The sequence below is a fragment of the Pristiophorus japonicus genome, chromosome 6 (assembly GCF_044704955.1).
Source record: "Pristiophorus japonicus isolate sPriJap1 chromosome 6, sPriJap1.hap1, whole genome shotgun sequence".
Classification (NCBI taxonomy): Eukaryota; Metazoa; Chordata; class Chondrichthyes; family Pristiophoridae; genus Pristiophorus; species Pristiophorus japonicus.
Genome location: NC_091982.1, coordinates 52,298,932 through 52,325,973, shown reverse-complemented (window position 1 = coordinate 52,325,973; position 27,042 = coordinate 52,298,932). Strand labels below are relative to the sequence as shown.

General features: G+C 43.7%; 1 protein-coding gene across 1 annotated transcript in view; it reads left to right on the top strand.

Moving 5' to 3' along the window:
* LOC139265663 (mitogen-activated protein kinase kinase kinase kinase 4) overlaps window positions 1-27,042 on the top strand; it is a 421,183-nt gene that overhangs the window by 202,600 nt on the left and 191,541 nt on the right. Inside the window, exons 8-11 of the mRNA XM_070882863.1 lie at window positions 5,967-6,021; window positions 6,753-6,831; window positions 14,698-14,864; window positions 21,481-21,553. Coding sequence (XP_070738964.1) covers window positions 5,967-6,021; window positions 6,753-6,831; window positions 14,698-14,864; window positions 21,481-21,553 — 374 coding nt within the window. The remainder of the gene's footprint in view (window positions 1-5,966; window positions 6,022-6,752; window positions 6,832-14,697; window positions 14,865-21,480; window positions 21,554-27,042) is intronic.

The following is a 27,042-nucleotide window of genomic DNA, read 5'->3' as shown; positions in this document are numbered from 1 at the left end:
ACAACATATGAAGAAGCTTTGAACGTTGTGCTGAAGGAGGAATTTCCAATTGTAGATGTAAGGGTGATGATCTCTGTTTGCACTGCTGGCAGGACAGCCTTTCCTGCTAGCCCATGCCTACAGGCAAGCCATGGGCTTAGTGCTGCCCAAGAGTTTCTGTGCATGAAAATGAGTGGAGGGAATGTCATGGACAGCAGCGTACCTTCCATTGCCCCTCATGTGTGGACAGCTGGAAGGACAAACTCGGAAAACCGGCTCTTCAGTGCACGGAATAAACGGGAGAATTTGTGATCAGAAACAGCCAAAATATGGGATTATCTCAGCTTGCTTCCTAATGGATCAAAGCTGCTTCCAGCTACTTCCTTTCACATACAAAGACTGAACAGGCTGGCTCTCTTTTCTTCAGTATAGAGAAGACTGAGGGGGTGACCTGATCGAGGTCTTCAAGATTAAAAAGGGTTTCCACTTGCGGCCAAGACCAAAACTAGGGGCCATAAATATATGAACATCACTAATACATCCAATCAGGAATTCAGGAGAAATTCTTTTATCCAGAGTGGTTGGAATGTGAAATGCGCTACCACAAGGAGTACTTGAGGTGAATAGCAAAGATGCATTCAAGGGGAAGCTCGATAAACACTTGCGGGAGAAAGGAATCGAATGAGATGTTGATGGGGTGAGATGAAGAAGGATGGGAGGAGGCTGGTGTGGAGCATAAACACCGGCAAGGACCTGTTGAACTGAATGACCTGTTTCTGTGCTGTAAATACTTTATAATATTCGTCTCGTACATGTTTTATTGACGTTTGTGTGTCTCCGGAATTACCATTTGTTGAAAGAGGCACTAGAGAGGTTGCAGAGAAGATTTACAAGGATGATACCAGAAATGCGAAGTTATACACATCAGGAAAGGATGAACAGGCTGCGTCTCTTTTCTCTTGAAAATAGAAGGCTGAGGGGTGACCTAATAGAGGTCTTTAAAATTATGAAAGGTTTTGATAGAGTGGATACAGAGAGAGTGTTTCCACTTGTGGGGAAGAGCATAACTAGAGGCCATCAATATAAGATAGTCAATTCAAGGAATTCTGAAAAAACTTCTTTACCCAGAGAGTGGTGAGAATGTGGAACTCACTGCCATAGAGAGTGGTTGAAGCGAATAGTATCGATGCATTTAAGGGAAGGCTAGACAAGCATGTGAGGGAGAAGGGAATAGAGGGTTATGCTGATAGATTTAGATGAGGAAAGACGGGAGGAGGCTCGAGTGGAGCATAGACGCTGGCATGGACTGGTTGGGCCGAATGGCCTGTTTCTGTGCCGTTTATCCTGTGTAATCCTATGAACGTACACCAGCACTCCGGTAAATCAGAGGGGTGGTGGATTTCAACATGGACTTGCAGGTGGGAATGGGGGCTGGAGGAGAACATGAGGGGGGCATACTGGGGAAGCAAAGGCACAGACTCTCCTTATGGGGCACGGAGGAACACACGCCCTGGAAAGTTAAGTTTTGGGGCCTCCACTTCTTTCACCGAGTGGCCGGGCAACGACAGGCACTCCCGCTCAGTCGGTTAAAATACCATTGTGTTCCGAATGACATCATGAGGTCCTCATGACATCATAGAACCCCGATCTGCATGTATTTTAATGAAGCTGTTGCTTGACCACTTAAAACCAAGCCCAGTTACAGCGGCGGTGAGCAGCAATGGACCAGGAGCGAGGCGAGAAGTTTTCAGATGCCATGTTAACGTGCGGGTAATCCATTCCCGCTGCGTGGTGTCAGTTAAAATCCCTTTTACATGGCCGTCACTCCTTGTGCACAGGGAGCGTACATATTTCTATTTTGAAATACTAAAATGTGTGTGTCGGCATGTCTTTACATAGGATTACACAGGATATACGGCACAGAAACAGGCCATTCAGCCCAACCAGTCCATGCCGGCATTCATGCTCCACTTGAGCCTCCTCTCGTCTTTCCTCATCTAAATCTATCAGCATTACCCTCTATTCCCTTCTCCCTCATGTGCTTATCTAGCCTCCCCTTAAGTGCATCGATTCTATTTGCTTCAACCACTCTCTGTGGCAGCGAGTTACACATCCTCATCATGCTCTGGGTAAAGAAGTTTCTTCTGAATTCTCTATTGGATTTCTTGGTGACTATCTTATATTGATGGCCTCTAGTTATGCTCTTCCCCACAAGTGGAAACACTCTCTCTGTATCCACTCTATCAAAACCTTTCATAATTTTAAAGACCTCGATTAGGTCACCCCTCAGCCTTCAAGAGAAATGAGACCCAGCCTGTTCAGCCTTTCCTGATAGATGTACCCTCGTATTCTGTATCATCCTTGTAATCTTTTTGCACTCTCTCCAGTGCCTCTATATCCTTTTTATAATATGGCGACCAGAACTTGTATTTATGTTTTTGAACTGCTTTTGCCAACTGATAGTTCTCATCGAAGTGTTGTTACAATATAGCACGTTGAAGTTCTCAGATTAATACCAAGGCTGGAATAGTCTAATGGTTCACAGAAGATTTAGTTGTTCTTCTGGTATTCCTAATTAGCTCATGTAACTTTTATTATAAACGTAATCAATTCTGATGTAGATAATTTAGTGCATGGAATCTGAGTGACAGCCATGTGTGACTGAATACCTCACAAAGCTGATGCATCCGTCATTTGGATGAGATATTAAGCCGAGGCCCCGTCTGTCTCTCGGGTGCACATAAAAGATCCTGTGGTACTATTCGGAGAAGAGTAGGGGAGTTCTCCTGATGTCCAGGCCAATATATATCCCTCAGCCAACATCACTTAAAAAGAAAGATTATCTGGTCATTATCACATTGCTGTTTGTGGGAGCTTGCTGTGCACAAATTGCCGCGTTTCCCACATTACAACAGTGACCACACTTCAAAAGTACTTCATTGGCTGTAAAGCACTTTGAGACGTCCTGAGGTTGAGAGAAGTGTTATATTCTAAGTGTTACAAGTGGTTCTATTTTTTTATAGCATTGAATCTCATCAGCTCAACCTAAATTTTTCAATTTTAACTGTGAGTTTAGTTGATGAAATTTGCACGATATTCAAAATCAACCACAATTCAACGGCATTTTCAATGTTAGGAAGTCAGGTGTAAGAATGAAACCTGAACATCAACTGTCTGTACGTCAGTGCTCCTTGTGGTTTGATTTTGGGACTGGTATCAGTCATGCGCACGAGTACTTTTACTACAAATTAAGTGGCAGCATTATTGGATACTTTTTTGGTTGTTACTGGAAATGTTTTTATGATAATTTGCAAACATGGCTAAATTTGGGAAACGTTTTTTGACTTAGTTAGAAAATAAAGAAAAAGTTGTAGCTAGTAAATAAAGAGAATCATGTAGTCATCGAATCATATGGCGCAGAAGGAGGCCATTCCACCTCTTATGTCTGTAATGCACTTATGAATGACTCCACGAGGCAGTGTGTTGTACTCAAACTGTGGTGACCTTGGTCCTTTATTTATAACTCCGGAGTGAGGCACAAGCATGGTGGGCAGCCTTTTATACTGGGCCCTGCACACCTATGCAGGTGACCCTCAGGTCTTCCACCACAGTGCCCTTTGGTGGACAGCCTCTGCCACAGGGGCAGGGAAACCCGATCTCCATCAATTGCACCCTCTAGGGGTGCCAGCATAGTATATACACAGTGTAAACCTTATTGATAATACATCAGGTAACAAGTCTCCATCTTATGCAACTATACAGTGACTACACAGAGAGTATAACTATAGTCTGCATATATAACACCACCCATCATGCCTGTGCCATCTCTTTGAATGAATTATCCAATTAGTCTCACTCCACTACTGTTTTCCCATAGCCCTCCTTTTTCCTTTTCAATAATTTATCCAATTCTCTTTTGAAAGTTGATCTGCTCCACCACCCTTTCAGGCAAATCATTAAAATAAAATTGCTTAATTTCCCCTCTGGCTCTTTAATCTGTGTCCATTTGGTTACTGACCCTCCAGCCAGTGAAAATAGTTTAAGAACATAAGAAATAGGAGCAGGAGTCGATCATTTGGCCCCTCGAGCCTGCTCCACCATTTACTAAGATCATGGCTGATCTGATCATGGACTCAGCTCCACTTCCCTGCCCGCTCTACATAACCCTTCACTTCCTTATTGCTCAAAATTCTGTCTATTTCTGTCTTAACTATATTCAATGACCCAGCCTTCACAGCTCTCTGGGACAGAGAATTCCACAGATTTACAACCCTCTGAGAGAAGAAATTCCTCCTCATCCCAGTTTTAAATGGGTGGCCTCTTATTCTGAGACTATGCCCCCTAGTTTTAGTTTCCCCTATGAGTGGAAATATCCTCTATGCATCCACCTTGTCAAGCCCCCCTCATTATCTTATATGTTTCGATAAGATCCCCTCTCATCTTCTGAACTCCAATGAGTATAGGCCCAATCTACTCAACCTATCTTCATAAGTCAACCCCCTCATCTCCGGAATCAACCAAGTGAACCTTCTCTGAACAGCCTCCAATGTAAGTATATCCTTCCTTAAAAACAGAGACCAAAACTGTACTCAGTACTCTAGATGTGGCTTCACTTCAATCTATTTTCCCAGTCCACCCTAGCCAACTCTGCCTTCATACCTTTGTAGTCTCCTTTATTTAATCTTGCGACACTGGTTTGAGATCCAACTTTCAGACCCTCCAACTGAATCCGAGATTCAACCAAGCTATGGTCACTCATTCCTAGAGGATCCTTTACTAGGAGATCGCTTATCAATCCTGTCTCATTACACAGTACCAGGTCTAATATAGCCTGCTCCCTGATTGGTTCCACAACATACTGTTCAAGAAAACTATCCCGGATACACTCTATGAACTCTTTCTCAAGGCTACCCTGGCCAATTTGCATTGTCCAATCAATATGCAGGTTAAAATCACCCATGATTATTGCCATTCCTTTTATACAAGCCTCCATTATTTCTTGATTTATACTCCATCCAACAGTGTAGCTACTGTTAGGGGGCCTATAGAGTACACCCACCAGTGACGTTTTCCCCTTATTATTCCTTATCTCCACCCAAACTGATTCAACATCTTGATCTTCTGAGCCAATATCGTTTCTCATTAACGCACTGATCTCATCCTTTATTAACAGAGCTACCCCCACCTCTTCTTTTCTGTCTGTCCTTCTGAATTGTCAAATATTTAGTTCTCAGCTTTGGTCACCTTGCAACCACGTCTCTGTAATGGCTGTCAGATCATATACATTCGTATCTATTTGTGCCGTCAACTCATCTATTTTTTTACAAATGCGTGCATTCAGATAAAGAGCTTTTAAATTAGTTTTTTTTACCATTTTTTCCTGCTTTGACCCCCTTTCTGATACACTTTTATGTTTTTACATTCTGTCCCTTCCTGTCATGCTCTGGTTTTCATTTCCCCCAGTGCTACCCTGCTCTATTGCCTTCTCTTTATTCTTTGAACTTTTACATTTTCGCTCAGCTGAACTCTTCCCCCCATTAATTAGTTTCTTCTTTACTCTATCAAATGCCTTCATCATTTTGAACTCCTTCTAATCAGACTATAAGAAAACAGAAACATTGAAGGAATGTGACTTCCGTGTTTGATTGACTTTTAACAGTTACTAAAAAATATTGTTTTTGAAGGCATTGAATTTGGACTCTTAATTCCAATGCCACATCTCGAACTCCAGTCACCTTCATCACCTGGAGACTGACTTGGGTTGCCTGGATAATGAGGTGCTGTCACCTTGTTGAAGTACACCTCCTGGATCAACAGCGATTGACATCTCCGTGTCCACAGTTTAGCCAACTCAGTCCTCCATGACTGAGGGGAATAGTGTGTTCATTGCTAAGTAACCACGACCCCCGGTTGTCCTTCAGTTCTGACATTTGCTCTTAGTTAAAGTATTAGGCTCACCATTCATTATGTTATTGCTTTTCCCACAGAGTGATCTGTGGTCATTGGGAATCACCGCGATTGAAATGGCCGAAGGAGCCCCCCGTAAGTCACTTTTTTTGGGTTGCATTTAATGGCTGGTGGCAATTGAGGGTCCATGTGGGTTGTTGAAGGGTTCTCGTGGATTTATAACACATCATAGTGGAATTACATAGAATGTACAACACAGAAACAGGCCATTTAGCCCACGGGTCTATGCCAGGGTTAATGCCCCACACGAGCCTCCTCCCAGCCTACTTCGTCTTGCCTTACCAGCATACTCTGCTATTCCTTTCTTCCTCATGTATTTTTCTACCTTAAATGCATCTATGCTATTAACCTCAACCATTCCATGTGGTGACGAGTTCCACATTCTCACTATTCTCTGGATAAAGAGGTTTTTCCCGAATTCCCTATGGGGTTTATTAATGACTATCTTATATTTATGTCCCCTAGTTTTGGTTTCCTCCACAAGTGGAAACATCTCTTTGTCCGCCCTGTCAAACCTTTTCATAATCTTAAAGACCTCTATTAGGTCCAATGCATTGATGTGAGCACCATGATCAGTACATCAGTTTCTGTTGGATAATAATAACACGTTGGACTGCCTTGAAATGCATTCCATTTTGGGTGTAATAAAAGTATTGACTGATCCTGAAAACAATTTGTATCCATATGTATACCAGCGGTACTTAGTGGGTTTTTGAATTATTTGTCACACTGGAGAAGTCATTAATTATGTTTATTGTTCCTTCCCTAATTAAATCCATCTGTTTTTTCTCTCTTTTCTTTTCCAGCGCTCTGTGATATGCATCCGATGAGAGCACTTTTTCTCATTCCACGAAATTCTCCCCCCAAATTGAAATCAAAAAAATGGTAAGACGATGTGTTGGGGGATGAGTATTACTTTGGAATAAAGAAAGAAAGAAAGACTTGCATTTATATAGCGCCTTTCACGATCACCAAACGACTCAAAGCACGTTACAGCCAAAGAAGTACTTTTGGAGTGTAATCACTGTTGTAATGTAATCACCAAGAGCATGCAGAAAGCAAGCGCAGGCAGTGGAAGGAGCGTGCGGCAAACATGACTCCCCACCCACTCTTTCCTTCAAAGACTGTCTGTCCCACCTGTGACAGAGACTGTAGTTCCTGTATTGGACTGTTCAGTCACCTGAGAACTCACTTTTGGAATGGAAGCAAGTCTTACCTCATTTGACCCTTATTATCCAAGTAGTCTGTGCCTCCTTATTATTCTGTTGGTCAGAGAAGGTTCACTAGATTGAGCTGTTCAGAGAAGGTTCACTAGGTTGATTCTGGAGATGAGGGGGTTGACAAATGAGGATAGGTTGAGTAGGTTGGGCCTATACACATTGGTGTTCAGAAGAATGAGAGGTAATCTTATTGAAATTTACGGGATAGTGAGGGGGCTTGGCAGGGTGGATCAGAGAGGATATTTCTACTCATAGGGGAAACTAAAACTAGGGGACATAGTCTTAGAATAAGCACACTCCTCTGAAATTACTTCCTCTGCTATTTAAGTTGCAGCATTCACCCATTTATTTTTAAATGGTTAGTTGCTCTGACCCAGCTATGTGTTTCAGCACTCGGCTTATCAGGTCACCCCTTACTGCATCCTTTTTGCTATTCCTACCACCCTACGGCCTGAGTGAGATTAGCAAAATAGCGCCAAAGTTGAGTTTGTTTTGTGTGTTGGGCCCACACCAGCTTAGAACTGACGTGAGAATGCCCAGACTCCGAACACTGCAATCAGTAAATAGAGGAAACTTTCATCCTGTCCGCTTGAGCTGAATTCGAATTTAGATCCGAAGAGTGAAAGTCCAGTGTCCAACCCATTACACTTCTCAATCTTAATTCAACCAAGTCCTTCATTCTAATGATTGGACAAGAACCTTTACTGACTTGTTACAAACCACACTCAAGGGCTAGAATTTTGCCGGCGCTCAGAGGGCAGGTTCGGAGGTGGGTCCGCTGTCAAAAATCTAAAAGATTGACAGCGGGGCGGGATTCCCGCTGTGAATCTGCCTCCGTGTCAGTTTCCCAAGTGCCACTTCTGTCTGAGCTTTACAAACCTGACACTAAGCGACGGGTGAGCCAATTGAAATAGGCAAGAGCTTGTTAAAAGATACGTAAACAGCATTTTACCACCGACTCACCATTTTTCCAGCTTTTTAAATGAGGTTCCCATCTCTCAGGGATCATGTTAGGTACATAAGTTGGATTTTCAATTACTCTCCATTGCTTTGAATAGGTGACAGTTTCAAGTGTGGTACAAAAGCTACCATTTCACAGCTGTTCACTTTCCAATCTTAGAAGCTGAGCCTTCAGGATTTGGAACACACTTTTCAGCTTCATGCATGTTGGAAGTGTTGGGAGTAAACTTTCTATCCACTCTCACCTTCTTGGAACAACCTCTCTCACCATTGACAGATCGCTTCTGTCATCTCAACTTCAACTGCCATCTATTCCATCAGCACCAACAGCACCAGGCACACCAGCAGCATCAACAACACCACCAACCTTCTCTGTAATCAACAGATGCTGCACAGGAAACAGGACATCAGCACCTGACTACTTTGATGCCCAGGAGGCCAGGGATGATCTCACCATGGCCAAATGTATTTCACTTGATGCTGTACATTCTGGCTGCCACATGATGTGCAAGGTTGGCACCACCCCAGACAAACACCATAAAGCATCTCTCTAATGCCCACATTTCTTTCATCACCATTGCGGGGGGTACTCTTATGTCTCACTATTCACTGCCAAAGGTGCACACAAATTGGTCCAAGAAGGCAAAGTGTTCAAAATAAAGATTTCAATGTTTGACAACATATTAACAGAAACTCTACATGAACATTGGCTAAAAGATCCCTTGTGTGCTGTTAGTTCATATGACTGAACAAGGATGAGTGTGAGGGGTGGTTAGTGAGATGGGGATGTGATAATGTAGATATATTCAAAAGGGAGTTAGATGTGACCCTTACAACTAAATGGATCAAGGGGTATGGAGAGAAAGCAGGAATGGGGTACTGAAGTTGCATGGTCAGCCATGATCATATTGAATAGTGGTGCAGGCTTGAAGGGCTGAATGGCCTACTCCTGCACCTATTTACTATGTTTCTATTTTCTATGTTTCTGTAGAGAGAGGAATGGGTGGAGGTGCAATGTAAGTTAGTGTGAGTAAGGATGTGCTGGAGTAGGGTAGGGAAGGCAGAGTGATGGGGAGGTGATAAGTGGCACAACAGCGTGAGGTTGAGTGTGGCTTTGCAGTAATGTTTCATGATCTACTGAGATTATTGAAATGTTTGCACCACTGCAGCCAGGTTCTCCTGACCTCATCCCTGCTTGTGTCCTCCTGTGCAATGTGCAACCAGGCTGCGTTGGTCTCCTGGGGAGGTCTCTTCCTCCCATTGGAAGGGAAGAGAACCCCCTGTGTGCTGTGACTCCCTCCATAAACATATGGAGGGAGTCATGGGAGAGCCTGGCTGCAGCCCTGCACCTCTGAGCCATACTTGTCAGTGTTTGCAGCAGCTCAATGCTGCAGAACACTGACAGCACAATCGTCAAAATCAATGTGGACATGGTCTCTTTAAGAAAACTGGCTGATGACGGGTCATCAAATGAGGTCATCAGACCCACTTTCTTTTGGTTGGCCGGGAACCTCGTAGGACAGTCTTAACCAGCCCAATCAGGGGAAAGTCATTAGGGAAACCGGTATGGAGACAGCAGCAGGATCATAGCCCGCGATCGACCTCGGCCGCACTGAGCCCGCCTCAGTCGGTGAAATCGCAGCCAAGGCGTTTGCCTGTTTCCAGGCATTATTTTTTATGGAAAAATCTACTTGTTCAGTGTCAACTTGGCACAGTTAGTAACACAATTGCTTTTTTGTTCAAACATTGGGGACCTACAGCATACCCTAGGCTGACCGCTGGAGGGAGTGCTGCATTGTTGGAGGTGCCGTTTTTCGGCGGTGACCTTAAACCAAGGTCCCATCTGCGTTGTCAGACATATAGGAAAAATCCCTTCAGAAGAAGAGCAGGGACATCTGGTGTCTTCACCAATTTTCCTCCCCCGACTAACAACATCAAAAAAAGATAGCGATTAACTGCTCATTCATCTTATTTGCTGGGACCTTGTATTGGGTAATTGGATGCTGCGATTGCTTGGATAGCAATAATGACTGCATTTCAATATTCACCGAATGTAAAGCACTTTGAGACATCCTGAGGACATGATAAGGCACTTTTATAAATGCAGGCTCTTTGCTTTCTTTTAACATTTATGCTGACTACCACTCAAGCCTGACCTTCGCAATGATGCATTATTTTTTGCTGCAACAACTGTAGAATAGTTTTCTTGAAATTAATAGTTCTTTTGAGCTATTAGTTACCTGAAAGAAAGGTCATCACTATTGAATTTGAAGTAGAAAGTTTTTCATGGATGCGCTATTTGTTCTATTAGCGGTGTCAGCTGTGGCTCAGTGGGTAGCTCACTCGCCTCTGAGTCAGAAGGTCGTGAGTTCAAGTCCCACTTCAGGGACTTGAGCACAAAATCTAGGCTGATACTCCTGTGCAGTGCTGAGGGAGTGCTGCACTGTCGTTTCGGATGAGCTGTTAAACCGAGACCCCGTCTGCCCTCTCAGGTGGATGTAAAAGATCCCATGGCACTATTTCGAAGAAGAGCAGGGGAGTCATCCACTGTGTCCTTGGGGGCCAATATTTATCCCTCAATCAACATAACAAAAACAGATTATCTGGTCATTATTACTGTTATATATGCAATAAAGATTCAAACTGAGTACTGTTTAACCAAGCAAGCTACAACCTTTATTTTGGCCCAAAGTGCCTGACTCACAAAATGGCTGGCCTTTTATACCAGAGCAGCACCATGTGCGTGCTGCTCAGTGGCCTCCAACAATTACACCATCTGGTGGCTACAAACAGCATGTACAATCACATTGCTGTTTGTGGGAGCTTGCTGTGTGCAAATTGGCTGCCGTGTTTCCTACTTTGCAACAATGGCTACAAGAGTACTTAATTGGTTGTAAAGCGCTTTGAGGCATCCGATGGTTGTGAAAGGTGCTTTATAAATGCAAGTCTTTCAAATCTTTCTGTCTCACCATTATGGACAGCTGAAACCAGTTGCTCTCTCAGCTTCCTCAATTGCAACCCATATGTCAGCGACACATTGAAAATACAGCCTGATTAGTCACTGCCCACTGCTCACCTTTAACTCCTACACTCCATTTGACATTTGATAGTCTGGTGCCACATCTGTTGACAAGTCTAAATTCATTATAAGCAAGAGGACAATAATGGATGTCGTTTGAGCTGCAAAGCTGCTTCATGATTAAGAGGTGCACTTGTAGTGAGGTATGATAAATAAAGTATTGCTTGTCCCTAATGTGCAATGTCACAACCTGACAGAAAACCTACAAAGCTTCTCACATGGTGAAGCTATTTATTTGGTATGATTTTCTCCACCTGATATACCCCTTTCAGGAAGAAGGTCATCAGTATATCCAATTTATTTATTTATAATTATCTGCTTGAGGTCTCGGTTTGGACAGAAGAGTACAACAGACTACAGTGTCGATATATCCATGACACCCGTTAAATTGGCTTTGTGTTAGCCTTAGATGTCAGCCCTGGCTCAGTGGGTATACCTTCGCCTCTGAGTCAGCAGGTTGTGGATTCAAGTCCCACTCCAGGGACTTGAGCATATAAATTTAGGCTGAAACTTCAGTGCAGTACTGAGGGAGCGTTGCACTGTCGGAGATGCCGTCTTTCGGATGAGATGTTAAACCGAGGTCCCATCTACCACTCAGATGGGTGTAAAAGATCCCATGGCACTATTTTGAAGGAGCGCAAGGGAGTTCTACCTGGTGTCCTGGCCAATATTTATCCCTCAACCAGCAGATTATCTAGACATTGTCACATTGCTATTAGTGGGATATTGCTACGTGCAAAATGGCTGCCGCGTTTCCTACATTACAACAGTGCCTACACGTCAAAATGTACTTAATTAGCTGTAAAGTGTTTTGGGAAATCCTGAGGCCTAGAAAGGCAGTATATAAATGTAAGTCGTTCTTGTGTTATCCAATGGACAATGCGCTTTTTGGGGCTGGTAAAGTCACACTTTTGTTTTGGTCCCGTGAATCTGTTCCAGTTTCACTGTAACCACCAGCCTCTGTAAAGATGTTGAGGTACAAACTAGGCCATGCTTCCTCTTTGGAAAATCTAATTAGAGTATTGTCATTTCAGGGAGATAGTTTGCCTTGGGGAAATTTTTATGCCTGAGTCTCTTCCGTAATGATATTTTTTAATTACTGTAGCATTTTTTATAGTTATGAATAATAAACTTTCAAGCTAGAATAATCTAAATTTAGAAGTTTAAGATGATGTGCAGATTTATCGTATTAATTATGTAGTACTGTACTATAAGGATAGTCATTTTTTCCATGACTTTAATAAGAAACCTGAATTAAATCATGGCTTTCAAATCTCAAATGTGATTTAGACTGAGATTTATACCTGTAGTTTCAAGTGCAGTAAACAAGACTTTTCTCTGGCAAAAATAATCCTTGTCTGATAACATGACTTAATAATAAAATCTGCAAGATAGTGTCAGCAATTTTATCATTCAAATGCGTGAAGACTTCATAATAAATGCTTCATGCCACCATTGTAACAGAGATATTGAACTGTTTTTAAATAAATCAATGTCTTCATTAAAACAGCAGAGAGAGGAATTTGACACACATGCATTCAGTGTTCATACCCTAATATCAGTCATAATCATTTCTGTACAGGAATAGGAGCACAAGATCAGGAGGAGGTCATTCAGCCCCTCGAGTCTATTCCACCATTCAATGAGATCCTGGCTGAACTGTATCTCAACTCCATTTATCCGCTTTAGCTCCATATCCCTTGATTCCCTAGCTTGGTCAAAGAGTTAAGTTTTAAGAAGTGTCTTAAAGGAGGAGAATGAGGTGGAGAGGCGGGGATGTTTAGGGAGGAAATTCCAGCACTTGGGGCCTAGGCAGCTGAAGGCACGGCCGCCAATTGTGGAGCGATGAAAGTCAGGGACGCACAAGAGGCCAGAGTTGGAGGAGCGCAAGGAACGGAGGGTTTTAGGAACAAAACTGGATTTTCTGGTCACTTGGAAGCCCAGTTATTGTCCAATTACTCAGTTTCCATTTGATGGTATGACTCTCAAAAGGACCCTCATAATCAAACAAGGATTCAACAATCCGTGATGAGCATGTCTTGCAGCCAGAAACCAATCCTGAAAACTGAAGTGCTGTAATGCTATAGCGAAGGTGTTCACTTATTGGTGCTGGGACCATACTTCAAGCTGTATCCCAGCAATATTTGTTGAGATACAAGATGCTTTGAGATCTTGTACCCTACCAAATGTTGTTGGACTGAGAACTCTTCGACCTCACTCAAGGTTCAAGCTATTGCCATCTTTGTTTATCTCCTGGATCTGGTTTCATTTAGAACATTGAGGTTGGCGTGACCTTTAGATTTTTACACTAACATACCTGGCCTTTACTTTGTCACAGAGAGCTCGTGAGCTGCACACTTCGTCTGGCGGCTATCCAACACACTTGTTACATCCCATCTCACGATTTACTCTGAAAATTTAAATGTTGGTTTCCTTTATCTAAAGAATTTGTCGGCTTATTGTCTATTGAAAGGATGTATCACATTCTTGCCATAAAGCAAGTGTTCGCTTTCTGTGTAAAAAAAAATTCACACCGAAGTGTCCAATCATTTCTTTTTATGGGAAAAAAACTTTGGGTATACCCACCAGAAAACTTTGAGCCATTCCTATTTGTTTATGGTAGGTTGAATAAATGAGGAAGAAAGATATATTACTACTAAAATGTATTTGCTTCATGGGTTATTTGCTTAAGAATTCACAGCAACACATTGCTATTAACTGGTTGATTTATTAACAAAGGTTTAACAATCACACTACATATTATCAGTTGATCCACTAGGTTCACAACTGCATAGCTCATCGTGGATGACCTCGACCCAACTTACTGGGGTTTTATTGAGTCTTGTGAACATCACGTGACTGGCTAAGCCACTCACAATGCAACAGCTCGACAAACTGTGAGCGTACTCGAAGAGGTGCATTAATGACAACTCGGTTAAGAGTTTTGTCTTATAGCTGCTTGTCCTAACTGGATGACGCACTTCAAAGCATAGAAGGAGACTTATTTTCAGTGCTTGAGGGGATGTATGAGTGGGGGCTGTATGCATAAATGATGAAGACCAAGACCCTACCAAACTATCTCCTTCATTCTGGATTTTTCCACACATCACGGAGGCAGACCAAATTAGTATGATGTGGAGGCCAGAGGCCTGAGATGATGGATTTGTCAAAAGACAAGTGTTGAGCAGTAACCAGATCCAGTGGATAGTCATTTGTGAATCTCTGAGGGTTGATCCACATGGGGTCATTATAAATGATGTCAGTTAGGGCCTGGTTGAGAGAAGCCTACAATGTGAGATTGAGTACAGTGGCCTTTGACCTGCCTGCTCGGTTTCTCACCCATAAGATGCCAACAGTGGAAGATGTTCCCAATTAAACATCGAGAAGTTTTCCTTTTGGTCGATGGTTTGAGGTTAGTGGGACTCGCGGAAGTCCATCCTATATTTGACATCATAATAATATGATCACCGAACCTTACTTGTTTTGTTTTAGGTCGAAGAAATTTATGAATTTTGTAGAAAGTTGCCTGGTGAAGAACTACTTGCACCGAGCCGCCACTGAAGCCCTGTTAAAACATTCATTCATCCGTGATCAGCAGAATGACCGGCAAATTCGCATTATGCTCCGAGATCATATAGACAGAACCAGGAAAAAGAAAGGTACCAAAAGCCTTCTGTTCTTATACCCATTGGGGCAATTTTTTGGGGGGTGGAGGAGGGGTTAGCGGGCGTGTTTGGTGGCAGATCAGGTGAGAAAATGTTTTTTTTGAACAGCGGGTCGGGACCCCGCTGTCAACCCGCCGCCACGCGCATTTCCCTAATGTTGGGTCTGTCAGCGCTGAGCAGCCCTGACACCCAGCGGTGGGGGAGGCAATTGAGCCAATTATTGGCTTGTTGAGAAGCCCTCAACAGGAATATTTTACTCACCTTTTAACTTTACCTGGTCGGCCACAGATTTCACGTTGCTCCTGGACCCTGTCTGGTCATCTGAGGCAGAGGTTGAAAGGCCATTGAAGCAGATGATTGGTGACGGCATTAAAACTTGTATCAAACCTCACAATTTAAACCTGCACACTGTCCAAACCCAGGGACTCTTTAGTTTCTCCCCTTAGAAGAGAGATTGTGCTTTATGCAGGCTGCAAGTCCTTGTAACAAACTCTCCAGCCAGGATCACCTCATTGCAGCAACATCTCTCACCTTTAACAGATCGCTTCTGTCATCTCATCTTCAACTGGTATAAACTCCATCAGGATGGTAACCATTTACACTCTGTCACCTTGGCCCTCAGAATCTGACCACAATGAACCCCAATACCAGCATCACCGGGCGCACCAGCAGCACCAGCAACAACACCAACCTTCTCCTCAATCAACTGATGCTACACAGGGCATCAGCACCCAACCACATTTCTGCCCGGGAGGCCAGGGATGGCCTCACGATGGCCCGCTTTACTTCACATTATGCGCCAGGTTGGTACCACCCCACTCCAGCACCATAAAGCATCCCTACAATGTCCAAGCCATTCCTTTCATATTTATCAGCATTGTGGGGGGGTACCATTATGTCTCACCATGCACTGCAACTCATTAAGCCACTTCCAAAGCTGCACATAAGTTTATCCAAGAACGCAAAATGTTGAAAATAAAAGTTTCAATGTTTGACCCCACATTAACAGAAACTTTACATGAACATTGCATAAAGCACCCTAGTGGCTACCCTTGTGTGCTGTTAGTTGGTATGATTGGACTAGGATAAGGGTGAGTGTGAGGGGATGTGATAATGTTGATAGAGATGGATGGGTGGAGGTGCAAGGTAAGTTGGTGTGAGTAAGGATGTGCAGGAGTAGGGTAGGAAAGGCAGAGTGATGGGGATGTGATGAGTGACACAGGAGGATGAGGTTGAGTGTGGCTTTGCAGTAACCTTTTGTAATCTACTGAGATCTTTGAAAGGTTTATGCCACTGCACCCAGGTCCTCCTGACGACCTCCCTGCTTGTGCCCTCCTGTGTAATGTGAAACCAGGTTGCGTTAGTCTCCTGGGGAGGTCTCTTCCATCCATTGGAAGGGAAGAGAACGTCCCTGTGTGCTGTGACTCCCTCCTTAAGCTTATGGAGGGAGTCATGGGAGAGCCTGGGTGCAGCTGTGCACCTCTGTGAAGTGCTTGTCAGTGTTTGCAGCAACTCAGTGCCGTAGAACACTGACAGCACAACTGTCAAACTTAATTTGCATATGGTCCTTTTAATGAAACCGGCTGATGATGCATCATCAAATGATGTCATCAGACCCGCCTCCTTCATTTGGCTGACAGACGCGTTGGCCGGGCTTAACTAGCCCAATCAGGGGGAAATCGTCTCCGAGGCTGGGCTGGAGACAGCAGCGAGATCGGAGCCCGTCAGCAACTTCACCCGCCACGGGCCGGCCGAGGTGGGCGAAAATCTGGCCAAAGTTACTGACCACTGTCGTTGTAATTTTCTGACTTCGTCCAGCGGCAGCACTTGTAAATTCGGGCACGGCGCAATTTGTCGGAAAGCCGTAGGTAATCTGAATTTCCGTTAACTGCCGCCAGTGAGCAAAGTTTCCAGTCGACAGGACAGAGATGGAAAATGACCCCTTCATAGTTCTGGTCTTTGGCCCTTGTGGAGATACTGGCTAAGTCTTGCTTCAGTACTGAAATTGTTCATCAGTGTGGCGTGGATTGGAAGAAAGGTCCATTCATCAGTTACAAAATTATTATTCTGCAGTGGCAGAACTTGTTAATCTGACTTTTGAAAATGATCCTTTGTAGCTAAATGTGCAGAATTATTAAACAAAATTATTACAGTTCTCTCTATAAGCAAAATCAGATTAGGCTTCCAATTGTTTATTGTTCTGGGGATTATCTCGTACTATTGGAAGCTGATGGCCCTGAAATTATACTGTGATTTACCAACGCGTAAGCGTTTAATGGCATCAGCTGAAATTTCTCTCTTCTATTTTAGGAGCGATATTAACCTGTGTAAGATAAGTGGCTTAATGGTATTGCTAAAATAATTGAAAAAGAAATTTCAGACAAATGTGTTCAGCCTTCGTGCATGACTGTCCTTACAATGTAATTTCCAAGGAGATTAATTTTCCCTCTTCAAGCATTTGTTGAACTTTCTTTTGTGTTTTTTTTTTAACTTTGCTTCCTTTTTTTTCTTGTTCTGGTTGGGTGAAGCAGTAAGAAAGACCTGCATTTATATAGCGCCTTTCACGACCACAGGATGTCTCAAAGTGCTTTACAGCCAATGAACTACTTTTGAAGTGTAGTCACTGTTGTAATACAGGAGCCAATTTGCGCACAGCAAGCTCCCACAAACAGCAATGTGATAAGGATCAGATAATCTGTTTTAGTAATGTTGATTGAGGGGTAAATATTGGGATAACTCGCCTGCTCTTAATCGAATTAGTGCCATGGGACCGTTAATGTCCACCTTAGAGAGCGAACGGGGCCTTGATTTAACGTCTCGTCCAAAAGACGGCACCTCCAACATTGCAGCAGAGGCTCCCTCAGCACTGCACTGAAGTGAGTGTCAGCCTAGATTTTTGTGCTCAAGTCTCTGAAGTGGGACTTGAACTCACAACCTTCTGACTCAGAGGCGAGGGTGCTACCCACTGAACAGCGACTGACATGGTATATAATCAGACAGTGGCAGATGATCCAATTTGCTGAGTCCAAACTAAAATATGGATGGTCAGCTTCAGAAACCAGAAAATAAATTACGAGCTTTGAAAGCATTCAACCACATTTGCAATACATTTAAAGGCTGAAATTGCCTCTTTTTTTTTTTTAAGAGCCCCCTTTTTAAAAAATTGCCTTTCTTAATAGGCGATAATGGGTCGGTAAGCACCTACCGCTCAGTCGGGGTGAAGGTGCCGACATTTGTGAAATTACCCTCCTTTATTTTTGCGGCGGTGGACGTTTCCGCCCCATCTATGTTCCCGCCCCGTCGGGCACTCTCCGAACCCCTATCCGCCCCGCTGTGGGATATTGCCCCGCATCGGAAAGTGCCCCACGGGATTTTGCCATGCTGCAGCGGCAGCCGGTCGATGCCCCCGACAGATTTTCCCGAGTAGGAAGCTGCTAGTGGCTGGGTGCCGCGTCCGCCCTTAAAGGGGAGGGTGCACTGCGGCGGACGCCATTTTATTTTAATTGTCGGCCAACTCCAAAGTCGGCCCGACACTGATGGCCCCGGGTTCGGCCGGGCCATCAATAGGCAGCCCCGGCATTCCCTCTTGGGTACCGGGCCGTTGGCTCAGCCGAAACTCTCCCTGGAGGCACACTGGGCACTACTGAAGTCTCTGTAGAGCTCGCAGCGGTCCTTCCCTTTAAGTGTAGAGGATGGACATTGTAACATGTCAGCGCGGCGCTCGTGAGTTCACCCGTCTTCCGCCCTGCTCCTTACTGATTTCCGCACCAACAGAGCCCGACTTCACCGTCCTGCCGGAGAAATATTAAAAAAAAGGGCAAAATCCCTCAAAATACCGCCCCAAAGATTGGGGTGGTAAATCTCCAAGGAAAGAGGTGATTGCACCCCGTTTCAGTCGGGGGGGGCAATTTTGGCCCCTTAGTCTCTGAATAAGTATTCACACTGTTCGAATTCTCTTTGTTGAGGTAACATTCAAGTCTATCACTACACCACTGTTTCCTCAGATGTAGCAGAAACCTACTTAATTCTGGAGATGTGACAAAAATAACTTGCATTGATGTATCGCCTTTAACATAGAAAAATGTCGCAAGGTGCCTCACAAAAGTGTTACCAGATAACAACTGACACCAAGCCAAACAAGGAGATATTGGGAGGGGTGACTAATAGCATGGTCTAGGAGATGGGTTTTAAGGAGGATTGTAAAGGAGGAGAGAGAGGTGGAGAGGTTTGGAGAAGGAATTCCAGAGTTTGGAGCACAGGCGGCTGAAAGCACGCCGCCAATGGTGGGGTGAAGGAAGTAGGGGCTGCACCATAGGCCAGAGCTTTAGTTCACCTTTAGTCCACAAGAGAGATGAGGATGAGGACAGCTGTCTGAAACATCCTGAACCTCTCTCACCCAAAAAACACCTGCCGCCTCCCATCGCAACATCTACTGATCTCGCTCAAAATCCATTCCACAAGTTGATGAGCAATTTCCTGGCATCAGTCCTAAATGTGTCTTTTGTTTGTTTGAATGTTGCTTTTTGTCCTGCTGCTGAGGTTTATCTTGAAGTACTCTTCTGGATTTACCTCTTCCACACTGTTTACTGCCTTATACACTTACACCAGACATCGAATCAGGGATGAATCGCACCAGTTCTTGCAATCTGTTCTAATAACTCAACCCTCTGATGCTGAATTCAGCTGCTTGGCTCACCTTTGTGTTGTGTTTTGGGATTGAATGGTTCCCTTGTGTTATTTTGCTTAAAACCAGACAGATTACTCAAGGTGTAGACTGACCAGAATGCTGTACAAATCTCATCTGAAAATCCTCCAAATGTTGTTCCATTGATTTTGCTATATAGCATTCTATTTATTTTGTTGAACGTTGCTCTGCAGTGACTGGACAAATTAAATGTCAAGTCTTCTAATTCCCCCATATCTCTTTCAACTTCACCCTCAGCTATTTTAACACCATTCATACATTTTGGCAGAGTGATACATTTTGGTAGAATGAATGAGGAGAGACAATATAAACTAAAGGGTACAATCCCCAAAGTGCATGCATGAGGGTATATGTGCACAAATCATTGAAGGTGGCAGGGCAAGTTGAGAAAGCAGTTAAAAAAGCTTGGGGGATCCTATGCTACATGAATAGAGGCATAGAGTACAAAAGCGTGGATATTATGATGAAGCTGTATAAAACACTATTTTGGCCTCAACTGGAGTATTGTGTCCAATTCTGGGCACCGTACTTTAGGAAGGATGTGAAGGCCTTAGAGAGGGTGCAGAAAAGATTTATGAGAATGGTTCCAGGGATGAGGGACTTCAGTTACATGGATAGACTGAAGAAGCTGGGGTTCTCGTTCGAGCAGAGTAGGGTCTGGACAGAGTAGCTAGAGAGAAACTGTTCCCATTGGCAGAAGGATCGAGAACCAAAGGACACAAATTTAAGGTGGTTGGCAAAAGAACCAAAAGCGATATCAGAAAAAAACTTTTTATGCAGCGAGTGGTTAGGATCTGGAATTCACTGCCTGAAAGGGTGGAGGAGGCAGATTCAATTATGGCTTTCAAAAGGGAGTTGGACAAGTACCTGAAAGACAAAAAAAAAATGCAGGGCTTACGGGGAAAGGGCAGGGGAGTGGGATTAGTTGAGGTGCTCCTGCAGAGAGCCGGCATGGGCTCGACAGGCCGAATGGCCTCCTTCTGTGCTGCAACCATTCTATGATGCTATGCAGTCTATCTTCGGTCCATTTTTATTTTGTTCCTTTGTGCAACGCATTACACTTTCCATATTCAATTTAATTTACCAGCATTTACATATTTTCTGAAATTGCTCTTTATATTCAACAGCCCTCCCAGCTTGGTGTTGCCTGCTCCAGAACACAAGCAGATGGAGAACAGCTAACACAATTTACTTAAACTTCATTAAAAGAAGAATTATTTCCAGTTTCTGGAGGCTCAACCATGCCGTGGTCCCTATACAGAACATATAGTGCCCGAAATTGGTGGAAGCTAAGTTCCACCCAAGTACCTTCCAAAGTATCGCTGAGATCCTGACGATACTTTGGGCGGAAGTTTCATGGAAAAAATCTGGGAAAGACCGCCTGCCGGCAAAAATGGGACTCACGTGCCAATTCTGGGTGGCAACGGGCGACAGCTCCCATTCTCGGCGGCAAATGCGATCCTCAGTAAAGTATCACCAAGGATTGACTCAGGCCCAGGAAGGGGTAACTGAGCAAATAAATGTTTTTCAAAACATTAAAAAAAAAACTAGAAATCCTTCCGGGGTCCCCATCCACCTGAATCCCTGCAAAAAAAAAAAGAAAAGAAGTGGATTAACCTTTTTTTTGCAGGTCTTCATACTTACCGTTGAGGTTAGACCTGCCTCTACGCAGCGGCCCTTCCCCCTGCTGCAGCGGAGGACCGCCCGGACCAAACTGGCAGCTCGGTGGGCGGGAGGACACTTACACGCGTTGCACGTCAACGGATGTCAGCGTGCGGTCCCAGCGGTCTTCTCTCCCCGCCGGCGGGAGTCCTCCACCAAATTCACTCGGCGGGGAAACCGCCGAGTTCGGCAGGTCCACCAATTTCGGGCCCCAGCTTCATCATTATTCCTTCTTGTTATTAGATGAAACGGAGTATGAATATAGTGGAAGTGAAGAAGATGATGATGGATTGAATGAAGATGAAGGAGAGCCAAGGTAATTTTTTTTGAATGATATTCAAATAGATATATATATAAAATTCCCTTTTGAAAGTTAATATTGAACGAGCTTCCTCTCCCCTTTCAGCCAGGGAGTCAAGGATTATGGGGAGTGGGCAGGGAAGTGGATTTGAGGCCAAGGTCAGATCAGTCATGATCTTACTGAATGGTGGAGTAGACTCGAGGGGCCAAATGTCCTACTCCTGCTCCTATTTCTTATGTTCTTATGTATTCTAGTAGATTTCTAGTTGGTCCGATATTGGTGCATGAGTGCAAGAACAATTGAGTTGAATTGTTTCCCCTGTCCTTCCATGTGCTGTTCTTTATTCTTGGTATTGGTTGTCGGAGAAATGTTTCCCAGGAAGTGATATAATGAGGAAGCTTTGCCCCAATTGTCTTTTTACAAAAATAAACAAAGGCGAGATGTGTTGTCTTTGGAAGAGAAGCCATAGGAGTTCGAAAAAATCATGGACCATTTGATTTTTCAAAAAATCAAACAAGGTTTTTCAAAATCAATAATAAAGGAAATCTGGGATGAGATGCTCATGAGTGGTCATTCTTATCGAGCACACCTTCCAACATGACAACAACTTGATTGATTGGCTCCTCCTTATAATACAGAATTTATATTGGTAGTTACCACCACCAGGAGCTGAATACAGTTAAGAGTTTTTGCCTTCTCCTTAGCTTTGTAAAGGAACAAAAGTCAACTTGATGTTGATATGATCCTGGTTATGGTTCTCAGAAATATTCCCAAAGGCCACTACAATTGATTGCAGTTTGTCCAGAAAAAGGATGGGAAAGTTGCCCTCAGTTCCAGGTCCTGAATGCTGTCCAGAAACATATGATCATAAAATCATACAACACAGAAGGAGGACACTCGGCCCATTGTGTCTGTGCCAGCTCTTTGAAAGAGCTATCCAATTAGTCCCACTCCCCTGCTCTGTCCCCATAGCCCTGCAATTATTTCCCCTTTAAGTATTTATCCAACTCCCTTGTTAACAGTTCTCTCTCCTCAGGTACTGTTCCCCTCTCCCTCAAATCTGCCGCCATCATCTCTCACCTCAAAAAACCAACCCTGGATCCCTCCGTCCTTGCAAACTACCGCCCCATCTTCAGCCTCCCTTTCCTTCTGTTGCCAAAGTCTAATCTCTGGAATTCCCTTTCTAAACATCTCCGCCTCTCTACCTCTCTTTCGTCCTTCAAGCCGCTCCTTAAAACCTACCTCTTTGACCAAGCTTTTCGACACCTGCCCTAATTTCTCCTTATGTGGCTCAGTGTCAATTTTTTGATATGTCTCATAATACTCCGATGAAATGCCTTGGGATGTTTCACTACGTTAAAGGCGCTGTATCAATTCAAGTAGTTGTTGTTGTAGGCAGGTGAAGGCATGGCCACCAATGGTTGAGCGATTAAAATCAGAAATGCTCAAGAGGCCAGAATTAGAGGAGTGCAGACATTTCGGTGGTTGTGGGGCTGGAGGAGATTACAGAAATAGGGAGGTGCGAGGCCATGGAAGGATTTGGAAACAAGGATGAGAATTTTGAAATTGAGGCATTGCTTAATCGGGAGCCAATGTAGGTCAGCAAGCACAGGGGTGATGGTGAGTGGGACTTGGTGCAAGTTAGGACACGGGCAGCGAATTTTGGATGACCTCAAGTTTACGTAGGTAGAATGTGGGAGGCCAGCCAGGAGTGCATTGGAGTAGTCAAGTCTAGAGGTAACAAAGGCATGGATGAGGGCTTCATCAGCGGATGAGCTGAGGCAGGAGCAGAGATGGGCGATGTTACGGAGGTGGAAATAGGCAGTCTATGGCATGGATATATGATATGTAACTATGTAATATTATCGTTTGAGTGCTTATTAATGTTTGAATTTCTCTCTCCATTATTTTAACAGAAGCATGAAACCATTTAAACTAAGCAGGTTAATGTCTGTATTAAAATAGCAGAGAGGGGAATTGTGTATGAACACATTAAACATTCATACAATAATACGGCACCATATTATGTCCAGCTCTCGTCATGTTTTTAATTGCAATTGGGATGTTTTATTGCAAAACTAATTTTATCCCAAGACAATTAAGTGGGATGAAGTGTGTTAGCATACTGCCTGTTCACTCTGAGATGCGACTTTGAGTCCAGCCGATGCTAATGGGATGGAAGATTCCTTGTCCCACTGCCTCGTGGCTCTGTGTGAAATGAGTTTGGGCAATCTTAAATCAATCGCTGTTGGGTGATGGTCCACAACACAGGACATGCTTGGCATAAAATGGCACTCAATTGGCAGCCTCACGAAAAAAATGAGTGATGCAGTTGGTGGCTGTTTGGGGAGTTGTTTGGAAGTGTGGGGTTTGTGACGCGGGGGGTGGGGGGGTGGGAGGGGGGTGCGGTGGTCTTCTGAATCCAAGATAATTAGGGTGCCTAGCTTTACTCAGCATCTGGTCTGTGTTGTGCTTCACCTGGCTCTGTTTGTTGTTGACACTGGGCACCCGAGGCGAACAAATGTTCCATCTGCCATTGCTTGTCTGGATGAGCACAGACTCCACTGTAAGGATCCAGATTTGTCCAAAAGTGATTTCAAGTTAACGTAAATCCTTTTCGAGTGCCTTTTATTTATGATTGTTGCGCAACGTAATACGATTAGAAAAAAAACATCAAATTTGTCAGTTGGCATTCCCGTAAATCAATAAAGTTTTTGTTGAGTCACATCAAAAGAAAGACTTTTTTCTGTCTGATGTCGTCGAATATTTTACACTCATCATCTTCGTCATAGGCAGTCCCTCGAAATCGAGGAAGACTTGCTTCCACTCTAAAAGTGAGTCCTCAGGTGACTGAGGTGGATAGCATCAAACCAAAACAGTTCTAAAAAGAAAAATATGTCAAAGAACACAGAAGCCTCTCTGCTGGCACCTCTGTTTATTACAGACAGTTCTTCAGGTACATTAGTGGCAGGATCTTTGAAAGCATTGAGTATTTTGATCTTTGGCTTGGGTCATTGAAGCTGTTTTGTCCCATTCCAAGCTGTCCTGACCTTGATTCATCTCTCCAAAGCTAGTCAATGAAGTAAATTTGCTTCAGGTTATCCAAATTGAATGGAAGACAAAACATAGGATTACACAGGCTATACAGCCCAGAAACAGGCCACTCGGCCCAAACAGTCCATGCCGGTGTTTATGCTCCACTCGAGCCTCCTCCCGTCTTTCCTCATCTAAATCTAACAGCATAACCCTCTATTCCCTTCTCCCTCATATGCTTATCCCTTAAACGGGATGTACGGAAACAGCGGAGGCGAGTAGGATTAATTGGATTGCTCTTCGAATGAGCTGGTGCAGACTTGCAAGTTGAAAATATATCCCAAAAGATAAATGGACGTTACACAGATTGGAGAGGAATTGGAAGTGATGTACCCAGGGGTCATTGCTGGGCCCACTTTTGACCTTGGTACATATAGATGATTTGGACCTGGGTACAAAAGAATGCAATCTCGAACTTTGCTGACAACGCAAAGGTAGGAGGTTTGGCAAACAGCGAGGAGGACGATAGACTTAAGGATGACATAGCGGAATGGGCAGAAAGGTGGCAGATGCAATTTAATGCGGATTAGTGTGAGGTGATACATTTTGGGAGGAAATACAAAGCAAGGGAGTGGACACTCAATGGAATGACACTGAAGGATGTTCATGAACAGAGAGCCCTGAAGGTTAAAGGTCATAATTCCCTGAAAGTGTGAGTGCAGATAGATAAAAGCATAGAAAAAGATGAGCAGAGTTTTGGGCTTTAAAGATAGGGGCATAGAGTACAAGATTGAAGTAGTAATCATAAAATTATGCAAACCAATGGTTAGGCCACTAAGTTACTGTGTGCAGTTTTGGACAATCCATCACAGAAAGGACATTAAAGCAGCCGAGAGCATACAGCGTAGATTCACCAGGATGATGCTAGGGTTGGGAAACAGTCGCTGAGATGAGAGCCTTGAGATATTGACTAGTTCCATTGAGCACAGAAAGCTAAGAGGACATTAAAAAGAGTTTTTTTTAAATTATGAAGCGTTTTGATAATATGAGGTTTTCTGTGCCTTTATGTAGAGAGCTTTACTCTGTATTTAACCTTGATTGACTTGATGTGGGAGTAATTGATCCTAAAACTGAGTGCAGAAAGTTAAAAAAATTTTGTATTCCCCATCGCTGATATCCATCACCTTGATGAGCTCAGAAATTTAAGGTACACTTTCACTTCCCACCAACTTTCTCCCAGTCCTGAGGGTGACTGCTTTGCGGGAAACAGTTCCACAGGCGCTCGGTGTCTTCCAGTACCTCATCCAAGTGTTGTCAGGCTATTCAACTACTTGGGGCGGTACGGCTGAGCCCAATTCCGCCCTCAAGCAACATCTACACATGTGCACTTCCAGCAGGGCTAGCTAGAGAAGTGAGATATTCCTCTCCTTTAGCCAAAGTCACCTAAACCAAATAACTTACTACAGTAAGCAAGTCACGGGTAGCATAGTGATTATGTTACTGGTAATCTAGAGGCCTGGACTAATGATCTGGAGATATGAGTTCAAATCCCACCACGGCAGCTGGGGAATTTAAATTCAGTTGATTAAATAAATCTAGAATAAAAAGCTAGTGTGAGTAATGGTGACCATAAAACTACCGGATTGTTGTAATATCCCATCTGGTTCACTAATGTCCTTTAAGGACGGAAATCTGTCACCCTTACCCGCTCTGGCCTACATGTGTACTTCAGACCCACAGCAATGTGGTTGACTCTTAAATGCCCTCTGAAATGGCCTAGCGAGCCACTCAGTTGTACCAAACTGCTGCGACAAGCTCAGCACTATGGGAGTACCTTCACCACACGGACTGCAGCGGTTTAAGAAGGCGGCTCACCACCGCCGCCTTCTCAAGGGGCAGTTAGAGATGGGCAATAAATGCCAGCCTTGCAGTGTTGTGCATCCTGTAAATGAATAAATACAGACCAGGTATCAAAGTCAGTTGTAGACTTAATCATCGAATCTTACGGCACAGAAGGAGGCCATTCGGCCCATCAAACCTCTGCCTGCTCTTTGAAAGAGCTGTCCAAATTGTCCCACGAACCCCTATCACACCCTGCATGCTTTTTTATTTTACCTTTTCAAGCAAATATCCAATCTGATGCAGCAGTGGTGAGGGGAAGAGTGAGAGAGGAGCTTCAATCAAACAAAAATGAAAATGTCCCACATACAGTTACAGATAAGATCTTCAATAAGACGATAAATTATTTCATCTGTTTTTTTTTAGGCAAAAATGTTATTCTCTGAAATATTTCAACCCTGTTGTGCCTGAAGTGTTCATGCCCTAGTTTTTCACAGTATATGGTAAAACGCCCATCTGCCATGAAATGTGTAGCTCAGATGCAATGCAATCAACGCAGCATTCCTGCAAAATACAATTCCAAGTAAAACCACGCCTTTCGCTCCAAACAAAATTAAATTTCAAAAAATATT